Raw genomic sequence first — 25,070 nt, 5'->3', positions numbered from 1 at the left:
GATATGTAATTTCTGGGCATACTTAACCAGATAATACTTCACTCAAATGAAGATATTCAAACGGCTATTTACTAAAATCCTCTCAAATTTATAAACACATTTGTATTTTCTAAAAAATCAGAGTTTTTAACAAACAAATCAGAGAGAAGATTTGGTATTTGAAAATCAGAGTAACTCTTCCAAAATCAGAGTGGTTGGCATCTCTGCATATGATGCAACATTTCGGAATGGATCCTTATACCGTTGTCAAGTAAGAGTCCAAAGCTAAATGTCGCATCATATGTAATAAAGTTGTTATCCATAAAGAATCGTAAGTTCTTATTACTGATCAACCTCTAATAAAGCCAATCAAACAAATTCATCATCGCATGCAAACAGATGTTTGATCGCTCAATTAATCACATTTTGAACTTATTATTCTACTGACAGCGAGTGTTCTTTATAGACACAAAATACACACAAATACATGCTCACATTCTGTCCTTGAACTGTATATTGACATCAGGTTCCGGCAGCTTGACCATACGGTCTGCAATGACCGTCTGCAGCACCTGCTCGTCAGACATGTTTCCATATGGCTGCTTGCCAAACATCAGCACCTCCCATAGCAGCACCCCAAATGACCTGAAGAAAAACTCACCATCACTGCCTCTAATCTAGCCTACCAAACCTAGATTTGTTTGCTTGTTTAACAGTGCACTCAGCAACACTCAACTATATGGTGGCAGTCGCAAAATAAGCATTTCTGGACCAGACAATGCATAATCAACAGCACTGATCTCTACAACTGGGATGATATGTGTCAACCAAGTTTGCACGCCTGACCACCCGATCCCAATAGTCGCCTCTTACAACAAACATGGGTTGCTGAAAATCATTGATTGAGCCTAGTTTTATGCTGCACTCATCATCATTATATGGCAGCAGTCTGTCAAAAAAGAGTTTGGACCAGACACTCCGGTGATCAATGACATAAGCACTGATCTACATAATTGGGATACACTGACAAGCCAACCAAGTCAGCAAGTTTGACTACTTGATCCCGTTACTCGCCTCTTACACAAGCATGGGTTGCTGAAGATCAATTTTAAGCGGGATCTTCAGGGGTAAAACATCATCAGCAAGATGCAGCCTTGCTGCAAGTCTGATGCTCACGTCAGACATGTCATTCTCATTGGAGAAAAATATAACTTTTTTAACTTGTAATGTGCAGTGTTTTGAATCAGTAACTATCTGGGACAAAATTTCACAATACAAACGTCAGCTCTATACATGAGACACAAGTGATATTGATACAGAGGAAAATAGACACTGACTGCAGGAAACTCAGCATGTAACCATAGAAACTACTATTCGAGTGTGTGGGATGTCAAGATATTGATCCTGGTTGCAGGGCCACATGATATTTAATATCAGGCACAAACCTGGAACATAACACCAGCAATAGGATACTAACTGCAAATGTTACATCAATTTCTTGCACAATCCAGTCAATGAATCTCGATCATCCGGGTCTGTTGTCAAACAGTCCATGAGGACGAAGTTCACAAATCAGCTTTTACAAGTTCAAAGACAGTAGCTGATTCGCTTACATTGAGTGGGTAGTACCTCTCAGGTGACAAGCATTTAAGTCTTAGCCTACAGTGACTGTATGCATTTATCAGGTCTTCAGTTTACAAAGAGCACTTCAGCACTACTAACACTAATCTATGTACAAATGGTGATGATGATGATGTTTCTCAGCTCATAAGTATCTGGTCAAGTGCTAGTAAAGATACAAGTAACAACTTGTAGTTGTAATTTTATTTCAAAAGACAAATATTTGACAGACTGCTGACATAGGTGCACAGTACACAAGGGGCAATCCATAATTAATGGCAAGCACTTTACAATGCTGTAATGGTCCATAGGGAGGACGATTAATGCAGACAGTATTGTGCCTCACAGGATCTTATTATCTCAACACTAAACAAAGTTAAGTACAGTAAAACACCAATGTGTCTTCGACGACAGGACCTACCTAAACCAGGAATGATAAGGGCTATGAGTGAAGAAAGAGGAAAATGTGCCTGGGATCTTGAGGATCACAGATTTAGCCAATTCACAAGAATGACTCCAGTGAGATAAAATCCAATTATGTGATTCTGCAGAAAATTCTTGCCCCTGATAAATACTTAAAGTTATCCAAAGTTTGCACAAACGCAAAATGATGAATGAAGGAAGATGTAAGGACCAAACTAGTTTCAGATAACTGTAAGCTTTACACAGTGGAAGTTGACAGCATTCTTTAGAAAAATACAGTATAAACATATGAAAACAAACATACCCAGTACAAAACCTTTAGTCACCGACCCTCCATTGATCCAATTACTACCAATTTCAGAATCCACCAATGACACATGACTGACTTGAAATCACTGTTGGCTGAACTACACGTTACTCACCAGATATTTGCCTCCCTGGTTATGACGGCTGTTTGCCAGCTGCCTGACTGCTGACTGAGTGTCTCAGGAGCCATCCATCGGATGGGCAGACTCTCTTTTCCACTGATGTAGTAGTCCTCCTGTACACATTACCATCATAGTTAAACATCTGGTACTCACATCTACATCAGAAACAATGGGATTCCAGGTAAGAATATGTTTCCTCAAACACTTACGGACAGTAAGTTAAGTTTGAGTGGGTGAGTTCAGTTTTACGCCACACTCAGCAACATTCCAGCTATATGGCGGCAATCTGTAAATAATCGAATCGGGACCAGACAATCCTGTGATAAAAAGCATGAGCATCGATCTGCACAATTGGGAGCCAATGACATGTGTCGACCAAGTCAGCGAGTCTGACCAACCGATCCCTATAGCTGCCTCTTAAGACATGGATAGTTGCCTTTCATAGCAAGCACGGGCTTCTGAAGACCTGTTCTACCCTCTATATTCATAGGTAACTGACTGCAAGAGGTTCACTGTTGGCATAGACAGTGAGTCTTGGTATAGTTATTAACATGTCATCATGCCCTAAATGCAAGGTGCTCTTGTTCAATATACTGTAAACTATAGTATTCACAAACTCAAAAGGTACAAGTAACCTTAGTTTCTGACAACCATAGTTTGTTGGCCCCATTTAGACAAAAATAACAGCAAGTGCACAAAGTCAGGGAAGTTTGCATATGGGGTAACACCAAAGGTAAAGAAACAAAGTCAAAATACCAAACACAGTTACTGTAAAACAAGAAATTTTTGCATCTATAAAATTTTGCGATTGAACAGTCAATACCATAAATGCGACGGTAAAATTTTGCAAGTTGTAAGACTTTGATCAGTATACTCACTTTGCTATCTTATGTTATGGAAGCAACAACACCGAAGCGTCACTTCACATATGGTGATTGCTTCCTGTTGTTTTGTAATACAACGCGATACACAAGTACTGTTAATAGTGGGCCCGATTGCTATTGTTTTGTTGTTTGCACAAGCACTTTGAAGAAGTGGGAGATTATTGGAGTAGGGGCATTCACTTGTAACATGTCATTATAATCCCCCAGCTGAGAGCCATGATGCAATCCCACTAAAATTCCCTTCACCCTTTTATATTTTCATTTTCCCATAATCAGAAAGTTAATATTCAAAGATTTCTAAAATAATATCTATGGCTGTCTTTTTCCCAATGGCTTTCCGCTCAATAATGGGATACAACAAGGGTATTTTCCTCCGTTTTCAAAGCTCTGTACAAATAACATGTGAGTCTATTCGTTCGATTACGGGTATCGTTCAAAAGCTCTGAACATCAACCTTGCCAAGAGCATTTTCCAATTTATAAGAAGCAATCTTAATGGATAAAAACTAGTTTCTAATGTCGCTTATTTGCCACAGTCAGCTATAAGGATCGTGAACTGCCAAAATCAAACACATGACCTAAGGCAGCCAGATAACAGCAATGGATAATGTTCTTGTAAACATAGATTCACATGAAAGTTTTGGGTAAAATTATGCTATTCTGAACGTGTTACACAACACACCACCACCTATACATACATTATGGACCTTAGTGCATGTATCTTGCTGGTTATGACCTGTGAGAAAAATGCTTTATACACATATTTTAGCATTAAACATCGTGTCCAAGCGTCAAGTTCAAGGTGACGAAAGCCGAGAAGTCACTTGAATTACGGCACTCAATCGCTCAAAAAAGATGGAAGTAGTAAGTTATTATTCTCATTTGACAACTTTTACCAGTACTGTTGTTGATTGTATTCTTCAGCGTATTCACTTTGATTAATTATCTCCCTGAAACATCGTTACTCTGCTCTTTGACAACTTGATGATATGGACCCGTTTATTAAGTACATGTATGAAAAACATACATCCTGTTTGTGGTTTGAATCTTCAAAACTATTGATCATCAACATGAGAAAGCAGGGTTAAATAAATGCAATGATTTATTAATGCCATATAATAAACATCACACTTTTCACATTAATTTATCACTCGCAAACATTTCCTGGTTACAGTATCTATACAACAGACCCCTAAAGCAATGTTGCTATCTTCATCTGATGTGATCTCTGTTCAGTACCAAAGATCATTTACTACTATGACCCATCAATACAAGAACATGCTGTTCAAACGTACCTTGAACACATCCTCAGATATCCCATAATCTCCTATTTTGACAGTGTAATCTGCCATCACGACACAGTTTCGAGCAGCAAAATCCCTGTAAAAAACAGTTTATATAAATTAAACAGCATCACTGTAAGTTATAAATCCTTCATAAATCTTTGTAAATGACGTCCTTGTCTCAGTTCTACCTGATTATGGGGCTAGAACAAGCCCTGAAACGTTGTACTCCAGAATAAATAAGAAGTTGTAACCCAGAAAAATCTCTGTTCAACATTGTTGACCCTCTCTTGTATATTATTTTACTATTTCCATGCTGACTGACATAGGATGTTACTGCGACAGAAACAAAAACGTACATACTAAAGTAAATGTGCACTGTTTCATTATATTGTTAAATGTCGATCCAAACTCAGCAATACTTACTGGTGTATGTAACCATGGCGATGTAAACAAGCCAATCCACTTGCAGCATCAATGGCTAACTTAACAACCTGATAGTTCTGTGTCATAACATCAGCACGATCCTTCAGTTTCTTCACACACGTCTTGAGGTCACCCTGTAGAAAAAACACTCAGTGAGAGCTAGGTAACACAAGCATAGAAACAAGGGCACAAAACAGTTACAAATGTCAGGTTTTCTTTTGGTAAAGGTATCTTGAAGGGTTTGCAGACTTGATTATCCAGTTATATAGTAAACACTGCTGAATGTTGTAATTGCAGAGGTCATCAAGCAGTTATGATTCACGCACCATCTGAGCGTATTCCAAGATCATGAGATAGGGGGCGCTTTCAGTACACTGTCCCAGCAGACGTAGCACGTTGGAGTGTTCAAGTTCCCTGTGAATGTGACACCCAAAAGTTAAACTACAAATCACATTATTCACAATATGGTTGAACCATTGACCATTTCATTTAAATGGTCTACATTAAAAAAAAATGTCAAAAATTTGATTAGAATTACCAAACAAACACCATTTTCACCCAGAAAACACAAACAAGACAGTAAATGATTCCTATTTTATTTAAACTGAATTGTTAGGAAATCACTACCTGTAAGGTACTACATCCTCAAGGAAGAGTTTCTTTTCTGAGTTGGATGCATCATCCCGTAAGACTTTGGCCACAACACGACTCAGAGGAATTCCTGTTGTAATGTGCTCAGCATCAGACTCCAGTACCTATATAACAGCACGAAGATTAAACAGTTAGATTAAAGTATCTGACCATTCTTTGCTTCTGCAAAATAATGTTTTAAATCATCAAGTCTTTGGAAAGACGGCATTTGAGATTCAATGAAAGAATTCATTTCAGTTGGAGGTCAATAAGCATTTCAGATTCATCTGAAGAATCCACTGAAATAGGGTGGTAAATGTTACAGATTCAATGGAAGAAACCATTTCAAGAGGGTCGTTAAGTTTTTTCAGATTCAGTGGAAGAATTCATTTCCACTAAACAGGGGCAACAGGAATTCAAGATTTAGAGGAAGAATCCAATACCACTGAATGGGACAGTTGTGGGGTTGCTCTTAGTGTAATCATTATAGTAATCTAACTTACGATCAAAACTTACACCGTGCTATTGTCAATGACTGCGCACACAGGTTATGCACATCCACAGGTTCAGTTATATGGACTAGATATTTCTTCTGTTTGTTCAGCAACTATGTTATTACAATTCCCTGCTGTTCAAACATACCTGTCCGAACCATCCATTTCCAATTTCTTTCAAGTAGGTCAGCTGTCGCCTCGGAAAAGGATGAGGGTTATTTATCACTGAAAGATACAAACATCAGGTCAGTTTCACACACTGGAGTGAGTGTGTGTGAAAGGTCAAAGATCAAAAGTCAATACATCACTTTGGAGAGAGATTTCAATGATCTCTCAATGGATTTTGAACATAATCTGTTCTACATCATCATGGAAATAAAACAAGCCATGTACTACAATATGCAGTAACCTGCCACAATAGGAAACAGTCAACCAAATAAACCAGCTACATTTCATAATTGATCAGTTGGGCAATAATGAGGGAACGTTTTCTTACTCCAGCGAGCATTTTCCTTATTTTCATGGCCATTTAATCCTTAGTTTCTATTCCATGGATGGAAAGTGGGCTGCTGGCAACTTTTCCAGCTCAAGAATCCTGATGGTGATCAAGTATGAGCACTAGAGATGTTCATCACAGTGAGATACATTCCAGAGCTGTCTCTTACCCACAAGCTTGAAGGCTGCCTCTTGCTTGGTCTTCTCCACACATGCTATCTTCGGCTTCCTTGGTGTGGACTCTGCCAGCAACTCTGGTAGAGGTTCAATCTGAATGGTTGTGGACATTGTCTGATCTCTGTCATCCACATCTTGACCCATGGCAAAGCCAGGGTTGATCCTCGCTTCTGTACGGGCATCCTCATTTTCAAAAGTCTGAAGTACATCCACATCAACACATTTAGATAGAAAAGAAACACTCATCTTGCATAGTCTCAGTTATGTCATACTTATTTGTCTGTCTATCTTATGCTATGTTTAGTTTAGTTTAGTTTAGTTTAGTTTAGTTTAGTTTTTTTTATAGTTTAATTTCGTTTAGGGTCAGAATGACATCTGTATTGGAGCATTTGAGCTAGAGTTTTTGACAGTGGTTGACAATGACTGTACATGCAGGCAGCGGGTAATGTTTCCTACATACCACAGTAAATATTACAATGTAAATATGATCAAGGTCAGTCCCCACTGCCATGAAAAATCAACACCATCTACTTTTCCAGTTTTATAAAAACATACTTCTGTGTAGATTTTAAATACAAACCTTAATGTATTCTTTACATATTATTCCAAGAAACGAAAAATATTTTTGCTATATGCATCTCTAAGAAAATATGGTAGCATACAATACAGTCCTAACAGACTCATAAAGGTCAAGGTCAGCTTAAGATATAGTATTACAATAAGCAGACATCTAGCAATATGTGACCATGTATTATGGAAATGGAAAGAAGGTGCTGAGTATTTGGCTACTTTATGTTGTGACTTCCTAGCTGGTGAATTTACAAGAATACATTTAAGAAAAGTTATTTCTTATCTGATACTTCTGTTTAGGTTTGGTTTCTGTTTAACACTGTCCTAAGCAGTATTCCAGCTATATGGCAGCGGTCTGTAAATAATGGAGTCTAGACCACACCATCCAGTGATCAACTTCATAAGCACTGATCTACACAATAAGTCAGCAAACCTGACCACCTGATCCCATTAGTCGCCTCTTACGACTAGCATAAGTTGCTGAAGACAAATTCTAACCAGGATCTCATAATTAAGGAATTCTTGTTTTGATTTTATTTGTTTTAGCACTTCTTGGTAAAACTTTTTTTGTTAGCTCACAAGAAGGTTAAGAAAGATCATACTGTGATACCTGACATGTAAGTGGTGTATCAATATGTAATGGGTTAATAAACTAAAGCAGGGTTGTAGAAACACATTACCTTGAAACCCTCTTTCTTCCTCAGGCAACCCAGACACTTGATGAGCACCACCACCAGCAGCAGCAGTGGCGCCACCACGGACACGGCGACCACCACTACCATGTCTCACTTCATCTGCAACAACAGGGGGAGATATCAAACAGTCAGTTAGAGAAATGGCGTCACCACAGATACGGCGACCACCACTACCATGTCTCACTTCATCTGCAACAACAAGGGGAGATATCAAACAGTCAGTTAGAGAAATGGCGCCACCACAGACACGGTGACCACCACTACCATGTCTACTTCATCTGCAACAACAGGGGGAGATATCAAACAGTCAGTTAGAGAAATGGCGTCACCATGGACATGGCGACCACCACTACCATGTCACACTTTATCTGCAACAACAGGGGGAGTCTTTGAAGGGCATTTAGAAGTGAAATACATAAGAATGAAGATTTTTATGGATATCAACTTCTTTACATGAGAACACAACGTTTCGGTGATGAAGGAGTAAGCATTAACTCTGAAACGTTGTGTTCTCATATAAAGAAGTTGATATCCATAAAAATCTTCATTCTAACAACAGGGGGAGATATCAGTCAGTCAGTTAAAGAAATGGCAACCACCACTACCATGTCTCACTTCATCTGCAACAACAGGGGGAGATATCAAACAGTCAGTTAGAGAAATGGCGCCACCACGGACACGGTGACCACCACTACCATGTCTCACTTATTCTGCAACAACAGGGGGAGATATCAAACAGTCAGTTAGAGAAATGGCGCCACCACGGACACGGCAACCACCTCTACCATGTCACACTTTGTCTACAACAAACTCAGTTTACAAACCTGTCAGCCAAGCAAGGTTGCATTCAGACACAATGGTTACCATGACTGTCAAGTAAGTACTGTATCATCGATAATTATCTGATACTGATAAATAAACAACTGCAGTATTCTCATACAAATATCTATTAATACAAAAGGCCTTAGAAGGAGGCTTAAATTGAGACTGCATAACAAATCACTGTCAAGGTGTATGAATAATGTTACATAGATACGTCACTTTAAGTCACTTAAGAGAAGATGAACACAAGGACTGGTTTGAAGCATGGTGTAAGTGGAAAGAATATGAAAAACATCTTAAAGAATGGTGTACACATACTGAACATGAGGGTTTGGCTTAAAGCTTGGAGATAACATAAGAACACTTCTCTGACTTAACACATGGTGTACAAGGAATATACCTAAGGACCAGGCTTAAAGCCTGGTGTACAAGGAATAAGCTTGAGGGTCTGGCTTAAAGCATGGAATAAGAAGAATAAACATCAGGGTCTGGCTTAAGGCATGAAGTGCACAATATGAACACAAAAGTCTGCATCTAAGCATCTAGTACTAAGATTGAACAAGAGTGTCTTGCTTAAAGCATGGAGACGATGAATACAAAGGTGTACCTTTAAAGCAAGGGGTACTGAGAATAAACAGTCATGCTTCAGGCCTGGATTAGGACTGGTGCGAATGAGCCATACAGAGAGGTCTAATTAACATTGATTAAGCCTAGGGTTTGTGGTTGTGAGGATGGGGAAGTGCAACAAGCCACAATGGTCTTGTTATTTCGCTCCACTAACTGTAACATATGCACTAATCTGGCAAAATATGTATCTCTTGCCACTAAGAAACATGATTCCTTTTTCCAAAGGATATCTGTGATGCACTTGTTGTATTTGTATTTCATCAATGCATTCAATGTGTGTATTTATATACAGTGCTCATGTCACAATTGCACTACGTCATGCTCTGTACTTGTATAAAAGGCCTGTGGCCTCTTATAAACAAAGTACTCACTGTTATGAGAGATTGCATGAATATTTGAACAAGATGAAACAATTGCAGTTTACATGAAAGGTGTCAGAAACCCAGTTTGAATCCATAAGATACTTTGAGATGGAAGTTAGTGAAAATGGGAATCAGATAATTACAATGACATTATATGAGAGCTTGTCAAATGTATCTGCACACTAGTGCTGTCTGTATCGCATATTATTCACTCACCATGACAGTTTGGGAAATTATCCAAACAAAACACACCAATCATCAGTGGTGTTGCCCATTCTACTGGCCCCTTGTCCAACAACTATATAACATTTAGTATCCACTGTGTTTAGTATCACTAGTCTGACTAGATGTTGGTTATCAGGAGAAGCATGGTCTTTTGAGGTCAACTGCCCTAGAGGTCCACTTTGATAAGAATTACAGGAACACTTGCATCCACCTAAGCTAAATATTTCACTGAAGTAACTATGACGACTCGGGAGTTCATGTGTCACATTGTGGTAAACTTTGCTAAATACCTTGCTTTGATCAGATCTCCAAGTCTGTCAGACCCACCCACCGTAATCAATAGCGGAAATATGTAAATTAGGTCAGGTAGAAAGGTATAAAACTCAAACCCGGAACTGAAGAAAATGTTTTTCATTTCTTTTATCCACATTCTTGCACAACAACAACAGATCCTTGACAGAGTTCGTTCTAATCACAAAGGATAATCTTAACGAAACAACTTTATCTACGCAGTATCATATAATTGGCAACAACTAACAACTTTTGCGCCAACATCAAGTTCAAAGCGAAAGTGTACCTTGACAAAATGGGGGGATAAGATTCAAGTGTGCTAAAAAAAGGAGGGATCAGGAAAGGACTTAGGTGTGATGGGGTGTGCATCTACAACGTTGTTTACAAACTATCATCATGACTTACGTCATAAAGAATAATGTTTTCGTCGTGTACTGCACATGTGCATTGTCCATGCGGGAGGCGTGTCCCAATCGGATAGATCACACACGCGCACCTGTCACCGTCAAATGTCACGAGGGCTTTATTTTGGGTAGGACCCAATATCGACTTTTCCTAAAAACTGATTACACTTGCAAACACTGTAGCCGACCGTCTGTTGATAACTATTCTTACACCACCCACGTAAGTGAGCGGATTTGAAATCAGAGTTTTCTGTTTCCCTGTTGCCAAAGAATGCCCTGATAATTTACTAGTATTCACCATTTTGGGGGATGATTTAGTAGATTCTTTCATAGAAATGCTTTAACTATTTTGTTTTTCAGGCAAGTATGGAATCTGAAACCGCATTTAATAACTAGGTGTGATCTAAAATATCCTAACATTATTACTAAAGCACGATACTTTAAATACCATCATTGTTGTTCGATAAAGAAAAGAGGTTCAAGTCAATACATGTTATAGGAGATATCATTTATGGCTGTCTACATGTTTCAGGGGCCAGCCAAGAAATCATAACTATTTATATTCTGGGAAACTGAACGGCCATTCCATCGTCTCCAGTGATATGTTTTCCTATTATATCACTTTTCCCTTCAGACGACATTTCGGGTTGAGTGATTAATTTCTTTCCACAGATACTACTGTTCACTATGGTATATTACTTTCAAATTAACATTTTTTCATAACGACAGATTTAATGGGTTTTTTCTCCCTTCACATACATGCGTACATACGTACCTGTGTAAAATGTACACTTCACTCCAAAAAGACCCAAACAGACCCACTTTACTAACGCACGTGTATTTCATGATATTATTTTCTCAGCATCTAGCTTTATACGGAATTGAACTTCAATTTGAATTTATTTAGTCCGATGCAATGGCTACAGTTGCTGGGTATACGATATGTGACTATTCCATGTTCTCTGTTGGGTCACTCAGAAGAGAAGATATGTTTTAACAAAACTGACTTGAAAAGAGATTGTGGTGTGTGATTGTATCAATGAAATTTGTTTATAACCATCATGGACTTATGCATGACAGGCAGTGCCTGGGTGGTGCGAGTTTTCTTTTCACACTGAACAATACAAAATGTTGACTGCACCGGACATACAAACGTATCGTTAACATTTGTGAATGTGGCACCTCAAATAATCGACTAAAGCGAGGTTCCGACGGAACTGTATAAATATAGGGAATAGATTTTAAATGGATATCTGAAATATATGTAAGGATATGCGTAGAAGAGATCACCTGTCGTGTTTACCCGAGCGGTGTATGTAGAATTAGTCGTGACGGTAATAGCATTTTACGAAATCGAAATTCTTGTAAGATATTTTTTCCAAAAATTGTATGGCTTGATTGTGATATAAAAGTCGGCGTTTATATTGGAAAAATGCAATGTTTTTATTGTTCATATTTTAAAAAGAGCGAATTTGAATTATTCTCGTTAAAATGAAAAAATGCGAGACTTGTGTCATCAATGGCGGCGGTGATTCAAGAAGGAAGTAGGCAGTGACTGTTCGACTGAAAAAGAGGCTTACAGACGATCTTCAAGCAGTGCCCAACTTCTACACATGTTAGATTGAAAGAGGATGACTTCAGCCATGGTTGAGCACAAACACGGAGAAGGATTTAGTCTAGAAGGTAATATACCTATCGTGTTTACGTGGGGGAGGTTACTTTATAATTTGACATTTGATGATGGTCAGTACGTGCTTTGATGGATGTATGAGTCTTCATGAATGATTCACCAGTCGTAACCACTCATTGTATTTCTACATCTATGACGTTTTTGAAGGCGCACGGCACTGTTATAGTATTAAGTCCTGTGAATTCTTTCTGCACTCATCCATTCAAGTTGTCAAAAGCGTGTTTACCAGTAATACCACGATGTCAGTAGACTTCAAGGGAGATCACAGGTCAACGTGACAAAGTGGAAACAAACATATCCGTAATTATGTGTCATAGAGAGTAACATCCTCTTTTTTTCTTATATTTGCTAACTGGATAGGAATACACTCAGGTGTAATAGTGGATTATTCTTTATTATCGCACGTTTCTAATCTGTTTTTGACATGCTTTATCAGATGACTAATATGTGTGTCAGCAACACTAGCAATAATTAATCACATCAGAGATCTGATGTGCTCAGTATTGTCATTTGGAAACTAATAAATCAATACATGTAAAAGTCTGATATTTGTAGCAAAAGGAGAGATTAATACGGTAAGCATTTCCTTTTTGCATTGGAAAATGTGCAATTGTAATTTCAGCCTACCTTTAGAATACAGCACAAGAACTTAAAAATTAAAGACATGTCAGAATTCTCTTTTACGTAATTGTAGGTGATTAGGGTTAGATTGGGGTTAGGGTAAGGTTAGGTTAACCTAACCCTAATGTCCTCACGAGAAGGTGATGCTCAGTAATTTCATCTGTGATGTTGCTTTCATCATATTAACAGTTGTGTTCTCTGGTCTGAATAATATTATTACAGCGAGAATATGTCATACATGTTCTGTGTCATCCCGGAATTGTGAAGAATTTTCAGGATTGATATGTTGAGCTCTACCTGTTCAGAAAATCGTGGTGACTGATGGTCTATAAAAGTGTTATGTATCACAATCCTGAACTTATCTAGGATTCGTATGTAGGTATCCTTCAGCAAATAAACTGAAAATGTTGATATTTTGTTCCAAATGTGAGGTTTTCAAAGTTTATTTGAGAGACATATTGACATTGTTTAGTAACATTATGTTTAACAAAATGTTCAGTCAGTAATGTGCAATAAGCATTCCATACTCTCCCTCTTGTTTGCTTATTTTATTTGTAAAATACAAGTCACTGTGACTAAGCCATCTTACTAAAAGTAGCTGTATTAACATACAATGGGAATAATTATTAACGTTTATTTGACACAAAGGGATGTGATATGTCCCTACATTTCATGTTGGATGTGAGTGAGTGCATGTGGTGATCTGACCAGGGCCAACACAGAATGTCAAATTAACCATGCATTGGGGTATTTGTTGATTTTTGTATGATAATCAGAGTTAGTAAACTTTTTTCAACCAGGTTGAGAAAAACCAGGATAAATGGTTTGGTACTCAACAAATATCAGTATGATCAGTGATCCTGATTTTGTGAGTATCAATTTGTATTATGATATATTATATTATTTTTTGATGATGTAAGAACCTGATTCACAAAGAGCCCAATTATTTTCTGTAAATAACCTCTCTGTCACCATGATCAGAATTCTCAGTTACCAGTGCTTGTGTGACCACATTTTATAATGAAATATGAGATGACTGAGGTTCAATGCTAACAATTCTGGTTGTTCCTGATTTTAGCCAGTGTTCAGTGTCATAAAGAGTAAAAGCCTTTAAGGGGTAGCCTCGTGGTTAAGTCATTTTCTTGTGAAACCAGAGGACCAGTGTGGATTTTTCATAAGATTATAATGTATGACTCTTTTTGGTGTTCCCCATCAGGGATTTATTGTGATTATTTCTTTTGACTTTGAGGTTCAGGCGGCTCAAAAATCTGTGCTTAGCAATAATGAGAACTAAGAAGATCTGACTTTAAATGAGACTGAGTTATGCTTCATTCATTATCCCATATAAATTCTAATGTCATTGGGCTTAAAAATGTAAGGTCTTACTGGAAGTTGAAATACGAGGTTCTTAAAGAAATGAAATGTTATATCATACTTTAATGTAAGATTTAGTGATTACTGTAAATTAGTGTAATTACAGGAACTTTATATTTCTTGGTGTGAATTGCTACAGAGGATACAGAAGATTTTATTCTCATTTCTAATCCATACAACTCTGCATACTGGACACAAAGTCGGCATCACATAAAAATACTAATGTAAATTAAGTTGTGTGAACTGTGATACACAAATGATACAGGTGTAATTGTTGCAAATTAGTGTATTGTGTCATGGCCCTTTTGTGGGATACAGTACTATTTGGCTTTACTTACTGTTATACACCACCATCCCAAAGAAACGTGAAACTGAATGCACTTATCTACCACAACACACAAGACTGCATAGCTCACTAGGTAAATACATACATGGAATTCATCACCTGCAGGGATATGGAAAGGCAGAAGCCATGGGCCATTTTGCACATTAGAATGAAAAATGACCCATTAAAATTTGTAAGTTTTTACATTGATACAAGGGCAGTGGCCCATTCAAAATTCAGGAAATGGCTAATAATCGTGAAAATGGCCCATTGTCAAAGTTCTCTTTCCCAGTCCGTGCAACTGAAACAAATTTACATGGAGATCATGTAGCCATTGACTGTGTGTTGAATTTTTTGAATGATGAACATGGAAATACATTTACAGTTGTACCAAATTATGAAAAAGCAGTGATCATTCCTATATGTGCACACATTTCCTGCTGTCCACAGGCTACACATTTATTTGCTTTTAGTTAGCATGTTTGTGTATACTGGTTTATCTGTCCCCCCAGAAATAAATGCAAGAATATTGCTAAAAGTAGTACCTATTGACATTCACTCATAAGTGAATTTAAAAAAAATAAGTGTTTAAACTTTTTTTGATTCTGTTGTGATTATTTATTCAATCCTTTCCAAATACTTAATCCATTGTTCCACTTGATGAAAGTGAGGTATGTATTGTGCTAGGAACATTACCGGCTGTTCAGATGGGAGCTCCCTGTGCTTCAGTTCAGGATGTGAAATCACAATGTCCGTAATCTTATCACAATGCACTCATGAAGGATGCAAAATCTGTGGAGATGTAATCAAGTTACTGTTAGACCAAAGTATCAATACTTGGTCAATAACCATATGTTGGTCTTTTCAATCTCATTACAACAAACATTGGATGAATTGTGTCTGCGTGATTTAAAGATATGGATTTCTTAGCTGACTACCAGCTGTTTTATAATGGTATTTAAATATCCCTACATTGTGCAATGGAAAATGTATTTCAGTTCAGAGTTATCAAGTCAGCATTATTGATTTTGACAAACAATAGCTTGTTCTCTTTCTGTGTGGTAGGCATTACAAGAAACAGACAATGTGGTAACACGTTGAAATGGTTTAAAATATATGTATTTCAGTTGAGGAGTGACAAAGGATTTCACTGAAACTCTTGGACAGCCCTTGTTCATTAATCAAAGCTAGTGCCATATTGTGAAACAATTTTAGTTATTATCTTATTAAGCATTAAGAAAATCAAACACCTGGCTTATGGAATATGTTTTTGACAATGTCATAGTGCAGAGTATCAGAATGGTGAACTTCAACAAGCAGTACCTTCTTTTTCTGACAGATGTGTTGTTGCTCATTAGCTTCATGCACTCATTTTGAAAGTACAAGATATTTTGAAATTTTTGCTGTCTGTGGTTGAAAGCAGGTTGCAAAAATTCATTGCAATGCAATTTTGCAAATGTGATCTATATTCATCATGAGTAATAAATACGAATGTTGAGTAAGGAATGCAATAAGACATCTCCAGTTGACATGTTTTTTATTATACTTAGTGAAATAATAACTAGATATATATCTGATATGTTCTGTGTATGTTGACAACGACCAGTAACCACATTGCTGTCAAATTATATAAAGGAGAATTTTGTCTAGTATCCTGTCTGACTTGGATATGTTCATTAATTCTCATTTTGATAAACTGAAACACAAGTAAAAACACACCTTTGCAAGAAACTTATGAATATTCTATTTAAATGATCAAGAATAACAAATTAAATTTTTCAAGGGATCTGGTTTGAAGACAATGCAGCCTGTGTCTAGTTCTGGTTAAATCACAAGTAATGGAGTCGGTGGTCAGACTTGCTGACTTGGTTAACACATGCTTTTGATCACTGTTGCTTGGTCGAGAATCAATTATTTACAGACATATATCTGGAATATCTCTGAGTGTGGTGTAAAACTCACTCAATCACCCACCCACTCACCCACTCAGGCACTCACCCTGGTTACATCAACTCTTGCCTGTGTCTAAAGATTTTAGTCTCTTAGTTTATTCTGATAGTAGTAACTCCACACATGAAGGGCATGCTCTTTGCGCAACAGTAAATATATACACTATATACAGGAAGAAATATGATAAGATTTAGTTGTGGTTGAACAAAAATGTTTTGAGTCTTGATTTAAAAATGGAGATGGAAAGAGATGACTTGACATGAACAGGTAGCGAGTTCCAGAGGGAAGCTGCGTGTACATTGAAAGATCTGCTGCCAAAAGTTCGCAGCTTGTATTTTGGGACATTGAAAATTCCTTTGCCTTGTGATCTGAGAGACCGCACTGGAGTGTAGGGTGTTATAAGATCTTGCATGTAGGAGGGCAATGAACTGTTTAGTGATTAATATACAACTTTACAAGAGACAGTGTTTTGAATTTTATTCTTTCTCGGATGGGAAGCCAGTGGAGTGACTTTAGCATGGGAGATATGTGACATCTGGATTTGGTTTTAGTGACAAGTCTTGCTGTGCTGTTCTGGATCTTCTGAAGTCTGTCTAGTTGTTCAGAAGTGATGCCTGCACAATTTATAGTAATCCCGAACTAGACACCCTTGGCACTTACTATTCTGGCTCAAAAAGTTTCACTGTGTTGTATAATTATATGAAGTGGATGCGTTTGTTTCAGACCTGACCCCAGAGGAGCAGCAGCTTCTCAGTTCCATCCGGGAGAAGAAAAGACAACTCTTGGAGGAAATACAGGTATGCACAAACAAATGTTCCCTTTTTGTGTGTTGAAATAATATCACGTGGCAGAGTTCAGGTTGAGGCCAGTTTGATCAGTATTTCAGTTACATCTTGGCATATCTGCATGATGTAAGACAAAAGTGGCAGCACAGGCTTTAGCTGAACATGTAAATTTGATAAGTGTGCGAAAGATAATCAGATAGTTGGGTAACTGTCTCTCCTGTCTATGATTATACAAGGGAAGGCAGGTGTAGGAAATCAGGGATTTAGAGGACACAAATTCATGCAGATGAGATGAAGTTATTAGCCCGCCCTAAATTTATCAGGGACGCAGTAAAAGTCCAAATACTTTTTGTAAAAATTTTGATGATGTGACAATAAGTTGTCACTGAGTTTGCTGCTATCACCTTTTGGTATCATTTCCAATTTACATACTGTAACAATGTGATGATCAGGATACACAATACACTAGCAGTTACTGAATTACAACAATACCTACAAAATAGTATTAATAATATTATTTAAGTGTCTGGGACCTCATTTTGTAGTCCAGGACCCTTTAAGATGAAGAGTAGGAGTCACAGGGACCCACAAATCCACGACTCAAGGTAAATTCCTGGGAAATAATGATGTAGATGCATGTAGAACCTACCCAAGCTAATATCGTGTAGGGATAAATATTATCACAGTGCTGCTGAAAACACAAAGCTGACCGTTTTCATTATTGCAGTTTGTCTGTCATGATAGATTTACTAGCAGCTATAGAAATATTAAAGAATTGAAAGGTCCTTAATTTTCTTGTATATTTACCATCAGCATTGAAATGGGCTAGTAGGGTAGACTAATAGTAAACCATCCACTTGTAAGACCTGAGTTTGTTTCCCATGTGGGTATAATGTGTAGAGACCATTTCTGGTATCCCCATTTGTATATTACTGGAATGAAGACATAAAACCATACTCACTCGAGAAAAATAGAATAAATAGATTCAAAACATCCAAAGTGACATTAATTATTGTCACTTCAAGTTTGGCATACATTGAACAGCAACCATAGTGAAATTTGAATCAAAACCGATACCAGCCATCGCTCTTGCAAACCTTTCAGTTTCACTCACCTCTGTGTAAGGAAGATGTATAATTGACGTTTCCACATAACATGCTTAATCCATTGCAGTCAATGAGCTCTTGATGTTCATGCTTTGGTGTGACACTGCTTTTGGTTCACAGGGCTGAAATGTGTTATAGGGACAGCTGTCTGCAAGTTCAGCCACCCGGAAGCCCAGATCAAATTCTCTTCTTTTTTTATCTGCGGTTGTGTAAACTTAGTCCATATGTTAAGACTGAAATCAACCTGTAATGGTGAAAAGCAGAAGTTTAAGCTAGTTTACTCAAAGGCCATTGAACAGTCTGACATTGATGTGATTTATGATAAAGGTTTCACAATCTTGATGCAATTTTGAAATGCTGGTTTGCTTATTGAGTGGTCATATTCTGAATATATGGATATGTTGAAGTTATTTGGCGTAAAACAAGGATGTGTGATAAGAGCAGTGTCTTCTGTCATGGAAGGTTTAGTGTCTGCAATGTGTTGCCTGAGTTTACATCTCTGAAATTGCATATCTTGATAACTGTGCCTTGCATGGATGACATTTGAAATAGACTTAGTGTCATGATAAACTAGTGTTTGGAATCAGGAACAAAAGCCACTATTGCTTAACTTAGGACTTGTGTGAATGATCATCACTTATAATCAAAATATATACATTTTTTATGTAATCACCAGTTTGAAGGGTTTTATCCCATTTTTGTTTCTAAATGTTACATTTTGTATGATTATTACTCTCATGCATTGAACAAATGGCTTTCCGGACAATTAAAGTGGTTAGGATTTTACAATGCGCCTAGTTTTATGCTGTTTAGCACGTTTGCTTGCCAATATTCATCAGATTTAATGGTTAGTTTACTTCATACAAGTGGTGTACTAAAAACATCAAAAATATATGTTTACAATTGATAATTATCTATAATCATTTTGATTATTTTCAATCATTGGGACACCACTATAAAAAGTATCATAAATAGGATGAAGTAATACATCAAACATGGCCATCCTATCATCTATATTTTACATGATATTCCTGTAATTTTATATGTTAATGAAAGTTTGACAATTCAACCATGATCAGCCAGGTAACTTAACTGAACCTGTAGGCCTACTCTAGATTACATGCATTTTAGGCTTTTCCCAGATGAAGTGGAGATTGTGATCAGAGTCTTTACAAGTAGAGATGGCGATCAGAGTCTCTACTGGTAGAATCTCTGGTACTGCTAGTAGAGATTGCAATGGAAGTCTCTGCTGGTAGAATCTCCGACACTACTGGTAGAGATTGCAATGGAAGTCTCTGGTGGTAGAATCTCTGGTACTACTAGTAGAGATTGCAATGGAAGTCTCTGCTGGTAGAATCTCCGATACTACTAGTAGAGATTGCAATGGAAGTCTCTGCTGGTAGAATCTCCGATACTACTAGTAGAGATTGCAAAGGAAGCCTCTGCAGGTAGAATCTCTCGTACTACTAGTAGAGATTGCAATGGAAGTCTCTGCTGGTAGAATCTCAGATACTACTGGTAGAGATTGCAATGGAAGTCTCTGGTGGTAGAATCTCTGGTACTACTAGTAGAGATTGCAATGGAAGTCTCTGCTGGTAGAATCTCCGATACTACTAGTAGAGATTGCAATGGAAGTCTCTGCTGGTAGAATCTCCGATACTACTAGTAGAGATTGCAAAGGAAGCCTCTGCAGGTAGAATCTCTCGTACTACTAGTAGAGATTGCAATGGAAGTCTCTGCTGGTAGAATCTCAGATACTACTGGTAGAGATTGCAAAGGAAGCCTCTGCAGGTAGAATCTCTCGTACTACTAGTAGAGATTGCAATGGAAGTCTCTGGTGGTAGAATCTCAGATACTACTGGTAGAGATTGCAATGGAAGTCTCTGCAGGTAGAATCTCAGATACTACTGGTAGAGATTGCAATGGAAGTCTCTGCTGCTAGAATCTCCGATACTACTAGTAGAGATTGCAGTGGAAGTCTCTGCTGGTAGAATCTCCGATACTACTAGTAGAGATTGCAATGGAAGCCTCTGCAGGTAGAATCTCTCGTACTACTAGTAGAGATTGCAATGGAAGTCTCTGCTGGTAGAATCTCAGATACTACTAGTAGAGATTGCAATGGAAGTCTCTGCAGGTAGAATCTCAGATACTACTGGTAGAGATTGCAGTGGAAGTCTCTACTGGTAGAATCTCCGATACTACTAGTAGAGATTGCAATGGAAGTCTCTGCAGGTAGAATCTCCGATACTACTAGTAGAGATTGCAATGGAAGTCTCTGCAGGTAGAATCTCAGATACTACTGGTAGAGATTGCAGTGGAAGTCTCTACTGGTAGAATCTCCGATACTACTAGTAGAGATTGCAATGGAAGTCTCTGCAGGTAGAATCTCCGATACTACTAGTAGAGATTGCAATGGAAGCCTCTGCAGGTAGAATCTCCGATACTACTGGTAGAGATTGCAATGGAAGTCTCTGCAGGTAGAATCTCCGATACTACTGGTAGAGATTGCAATGGAAGTCTCTGCAGGTAGAATCTCCGATACTACTAGTAGAGATTGCAGTGGAAGTCTCTGCAGGTAGAATCTCCAATACTACTGGTAGAGATTGCAATGGAAGTCTCTGCTGGTAGAATCTCCGATACTACTAGTAGAGATTGCAGTGGAAGTCTCTGCTGGTAGAATCTCCGATACTACTAGTAGAGATTGCAATGGAAGCCTCTGCAGGTAGAATCTCTCGTACTACTAGTAGAGATTGCAATGGAAGTCTCTGCTGGTAGAATCTCAGATACTACTAGTAGAGATTGCAATGGAAGTCTCTGCTGGTAGAATCTCAGATACTACTGGTAGAGATTGCAATGGAAGTCTCTGCAGGTAGAATCTCCGATACTACTAGTAGAGATTGCAATGGAAGTCTCTACTGGTAGAATCTCCGATACTACTGGTAGAGATTGCAATGGAAGTCTCTGCAGGTAGAATCTCCGATACTACTAGTAGAGATTGCAATGGAAGTCTCTACTGGTAGAATCTCCGATACTACTAGTAGAGTTTGCAATGGAAGTCTCTGCTGGTAAATCTCCAATCGGAATGTCCAGTGAATTGATACTTGGATTTCACAAGTAGACTTAAATGCCATGTTGTTTGTAACCATGTACTTCAGCCTAATTTTACTGATAGAACTTGTCCCTAAAGTGTACACGCAGAGAATATGGGTGGTAGGGTTACCTAGTGGTTAAAACAACCGTGAAGGTCCTGGGGTAGAATAGGCCTTTAGCAACCCAAGTTTGCCATAAAAGGCGACTATGCTTGTCGTAAGAGGTGACCAACGGGATTGGGTGGTCAGGCTCGCTGACTTGGTTGACACATATCATCGGTTCCCAATTGCGCAGATCGATGCTCATGTTGTTGATCACTGGATTGTCTGGTCCAGACTCGATTCTTTACAAACCGCCGCCATATAGCTTGGATATTGCTGAGTGTGGCGTAAAACTAAACTCACTCACTCACTAGTGGTTCAAACGGTTGTTCTTCATGATGAAAATCTGGATTTGATTCCCTACATGAATACAATATGTGAAACCATTTCTGGTGTCCTCGTGAAGATATTGCTGGAATATTGCTAAAGAAGTGACATAAGACTAAATTCATTCATTCCCGCAAACTAGAAGCATAAATCTATATAATTGGATGTACAACATGCACTTCAAGAACACGTCCTCTGAAAAAAACTGTCAGAGATTAACTATAAAATCTGTTTAATGATTGGAAGTGCCACACAAATGCATCAAAGTGTCAGGTGATATTGCACAGTCAGCAATTTACCATGATTTATAACGATTTCAAATGCTGTTGAAACACATGCTGTTATTAACGAGTTGAGAATAATGTTTCTAGTTGGCCAGCCCTTACAACATATTGTTGATTGATTTTAGGAGCTGAAGAAGGAGATTGATGATGTTACCACCGAGCTGGAGGGGATTGACATGGTGGAAGAGTAGTAAGTTGACTGTTTATTTGGTAACTTGGTCAATTAACCACAATCAGCACCATCGTCTTATGTGATGTAATTATGTATTCATTTTATATCTGGCTTGTATGAAAAAGCTGGGTAGAGGAGAAAGGATTTCAGATCAACACTGCCATATGTTTTCCCCCCCATGGGAATTCATGGGACAGAAGTACCTTGTCAGAGTTACGTGGATCGATATGACTGTCTCAAGTAGAGTGCTCATGCTATTGACCACTAGCTCCCCAGGTCCAGGGATGATTATTCCCATGCTTTGATATCGCTGGACAATTGCTGACTGCTGAATCAAACAACATAAAGTCACTCACTTGTGGAATTAAGATTTTTATATTTCTGTGAATTTAGTACTGCTTGTATTTTCATGTCAGCATTTATTGGAGATGTCATTATATTTCTGTTAGCTTAGTCTTGTGTGAAGACATGAATGCTCGTATTAAATGCTGATCAACTGCATGCCATGTGATTCTTGGTATTGATGACCGATCTGGAACTACGGTCACTGAAGTATGGAGTTGGGTAGTTCTAATGTGATCATGATAACATACATACACGATAACGCTCTGTGAAATGTACCACATGGTGTGTTATGCCACAATGTAATTTACTTGAAGATAACGCCTACATTATAACATATTGTACAAGAAGAGATTGTACATGATAACACATTATGTAGTATTAGAGTTACATATTAATTCATGACCTAAGGGCAGAGTGTGTGAAATTCTCCCCTGTAGGCCTTAACTTTTTTATGTCTTGGTTGAACAAGTTTCTGTGAAGACAAGTTGGACAGTCCTTGATGATTCCTATTAGAGTTGATCCAAAGAAATGTATACTATTACTGTTCAATGGAGGTGACTAAAAGGACTGTAGAGTCCGGACTTTGTTACTTACATTATTTACACACAGTCTTACAATGGGAATATTAGTGTGTGGCAAATGAGAAATACAAATTATTGAAACCTAGTCAGCAGTGTTTGAAATTAATGTGGTCCTGGGATTCTTGGGATTAATCCCATGATATTTGAATGGGGGGTCCCCTGTAAATCTTTAATATACAGGGATGAGCATTTTCTGCAATTTGATCATGCAGGGGTGATTCTTGTGAAGTGTCTAAATCCAAGGAGAAAGACATCCAGCTGATTTTCTTCTCTTTTTCACTCCTACCCATTTTTGCCCCAGAATTTATGGCATTTGGGTTGTGACAGAAAACCTTGAACTTTCCAAATCTGTCATGTTATTTTGAGTATACTAAAGAGAAAGGGGTTCTAGAAGTATGGATTTCATTTTTCTTCATAGACAATGTTGCAATGCTAATATGCTACCTCATATCCCTTCTTCGGGTAAACTACTGTGTGTTCCCAGTATATACAAACACAGAGTGTAAACAAGGGCCAACCATGACAGCTTGTGAAATTTCATGAAAATGTCAGACATTAAATAAACTTCTGTCTTGATATTGACCCATGTTTTGATATATCAACAGTGTTCATGAATGGTGTTTCAAAGTAACAGGACACTGGGTCCTGTAAGTTTCAGATGTCTGTCTGACTCACTGAAAATTCACAGGACCCAAAGAGTAAAATTAGACACACATTTCAGATTTAACATTTCTCATAATTGGCAATGAAATTATTAACATTATATAATGACAAATGTCAAACACATAAATTTATCAACAGTGGACAAGTGTCACATGCCACAAATAACAACTTCAGACAAAGTTATTGTAATATATTCAGTTGGACACTGGGGCCAGCAGGTTGGGGACCGTTGGCATATCTGCAGGATTTGTTAGAGGGTCAAACACTATTAGTGAACAGTGTATCAAAAGTTTGTTTCTTCTAAAATCTCAGTAGTCATTTACAGAATTACAATTTTCAGAAAAAGTCATTGGGTGGTATGATTTATGTTAAAACATTTCCAAGTGAAGATGTTAGGTAATAATGGATGTACATGTATCAGCAGAGTTGAGACCCGGGTGCTGTATGGTTCATCTATGATCTGACATTGGCTATATATAGAGGGTGGTATTTGGACATAGGTATGGCTACAGCCACAAGTGGCGAGGGTTATTTATCCAGGTAAATTCTCCCCACTGTTACTCACCACACAGATGAAGTGGCTGCCATTCTCTGGCACTCTGTCAGAAGCAGTGAAGTCATCACTTACAGTAATTACCTTGGTCTATCTTCAACCAATTGAATACATCTATGAATCTCACCATGGTTTCTATCCAAAAGAATTTTTTTCTTCATTGTCTGTCTCTGAAAAAATAATGAAATAAATGTGAAAAACATCAGTGTAGTAGTAGTGATAAATAATTTTCCATTGCATAGGTCTGTCACGTATTACGATAATGTTGA

General features: G+C 37.9%; 2 protein-coding genes across 4 annotated transcripts in view; one reads left to right on the top strand and one right to left on the bottom strand.

Annotated features, from left to right (window-relative positions):
- LOC137283461 (uncharacterized) overlaps positions 1-10,974 on the bottom strand; it is a 32,188-nt gene extending 21,214 nt beyond the window's left edge. For all 3 annotated transcript variants that reach the window (XM_067814968.1, XM_067814972.1, XM_067814971.1), the window contains exons 1-10: positions 10,836-10,974; positions 8,089-8,202; positions 6,832-7,036; positions 6,315-6,391; positions 5,670-5,797; positions 5,369-5,456; positions 5,043-5,176; positions 4,629-4,713; positions 2,445-2,563; positions 475-624 (exon numbers count right to left, since the gene is read on the bottom strand). In XM_067814968.1, the coding sequence (XP_067671069.1) occupies positions 475-624; positions 2,445-2,563; positions 4,629-4,713; positions 5,043-5,176; positions 5,369-5,456; positions 5,670-5,797; positions 6,315-6,391; positions 6,832-7,036; positions 8,089-8,190 (1,088 nt within the window). In that variant the 5' untranslated portion in view covers positions 8,191-8,202; positions 10,836-10,974. The remainder of the gene's footprint in view (positions 1-474; positions 625-2,444; positions 2,564-4,628; positions 4,714-5,042; positions 5,177-5,368; positions 5,457-5,669; positions 5,798-6,314; positions 6,392-6,831; positions 7,037-8,088; positions 8,203-10,835) is intronic.
- A 1,372-nt stretch (positions 10,975-12,346) lies between these two features.
- LOC137285057 (cytohesin-1-like) overlaps positions 12,347-25,070 on the top strand; it is a 71,621-nt gene continuing 58,897 nt past the window's right edge. The window contains exons 1-3 of the mRNA XM_067817259.1: positions 12,347-12,517; positions 17,518-17,591; positions 22,613-22,677. Of these exons, the coding sequence (XP_067673360.1) occupies positions 12,466-12,517; positions 17,518-17,591; positions 22,613-22,677 (191 nt within the window). The 5' untranslated portion in view covers positions 12,347-12,465. The remainder of the gene's footprint in view (positions 12,518-17,517; positions 17,592-22,612; positions 22,678-25,070) is intronic.

The sequence above is a fragment of the Haliotis asinina genome, chromosome 5 (genome assembly GCF_037392515.1).
Source record: "Haliotis asinina isolate JCU_RB_2024 chromosome 5, JCU_Hal_asi_v2, whole genome shotgun sequence".
NCBI classification, from domain to species: Eukaryota; Metazoa; Mollusca; class Gastropoda; order Lepetellida; family Haliotidae; genus Haliotis; species Haliotis asinina.
Note: the sequence above shows the minus strand (reverse complement) of the source record. Positions and strands in the feature narration are given on the sequence as shown.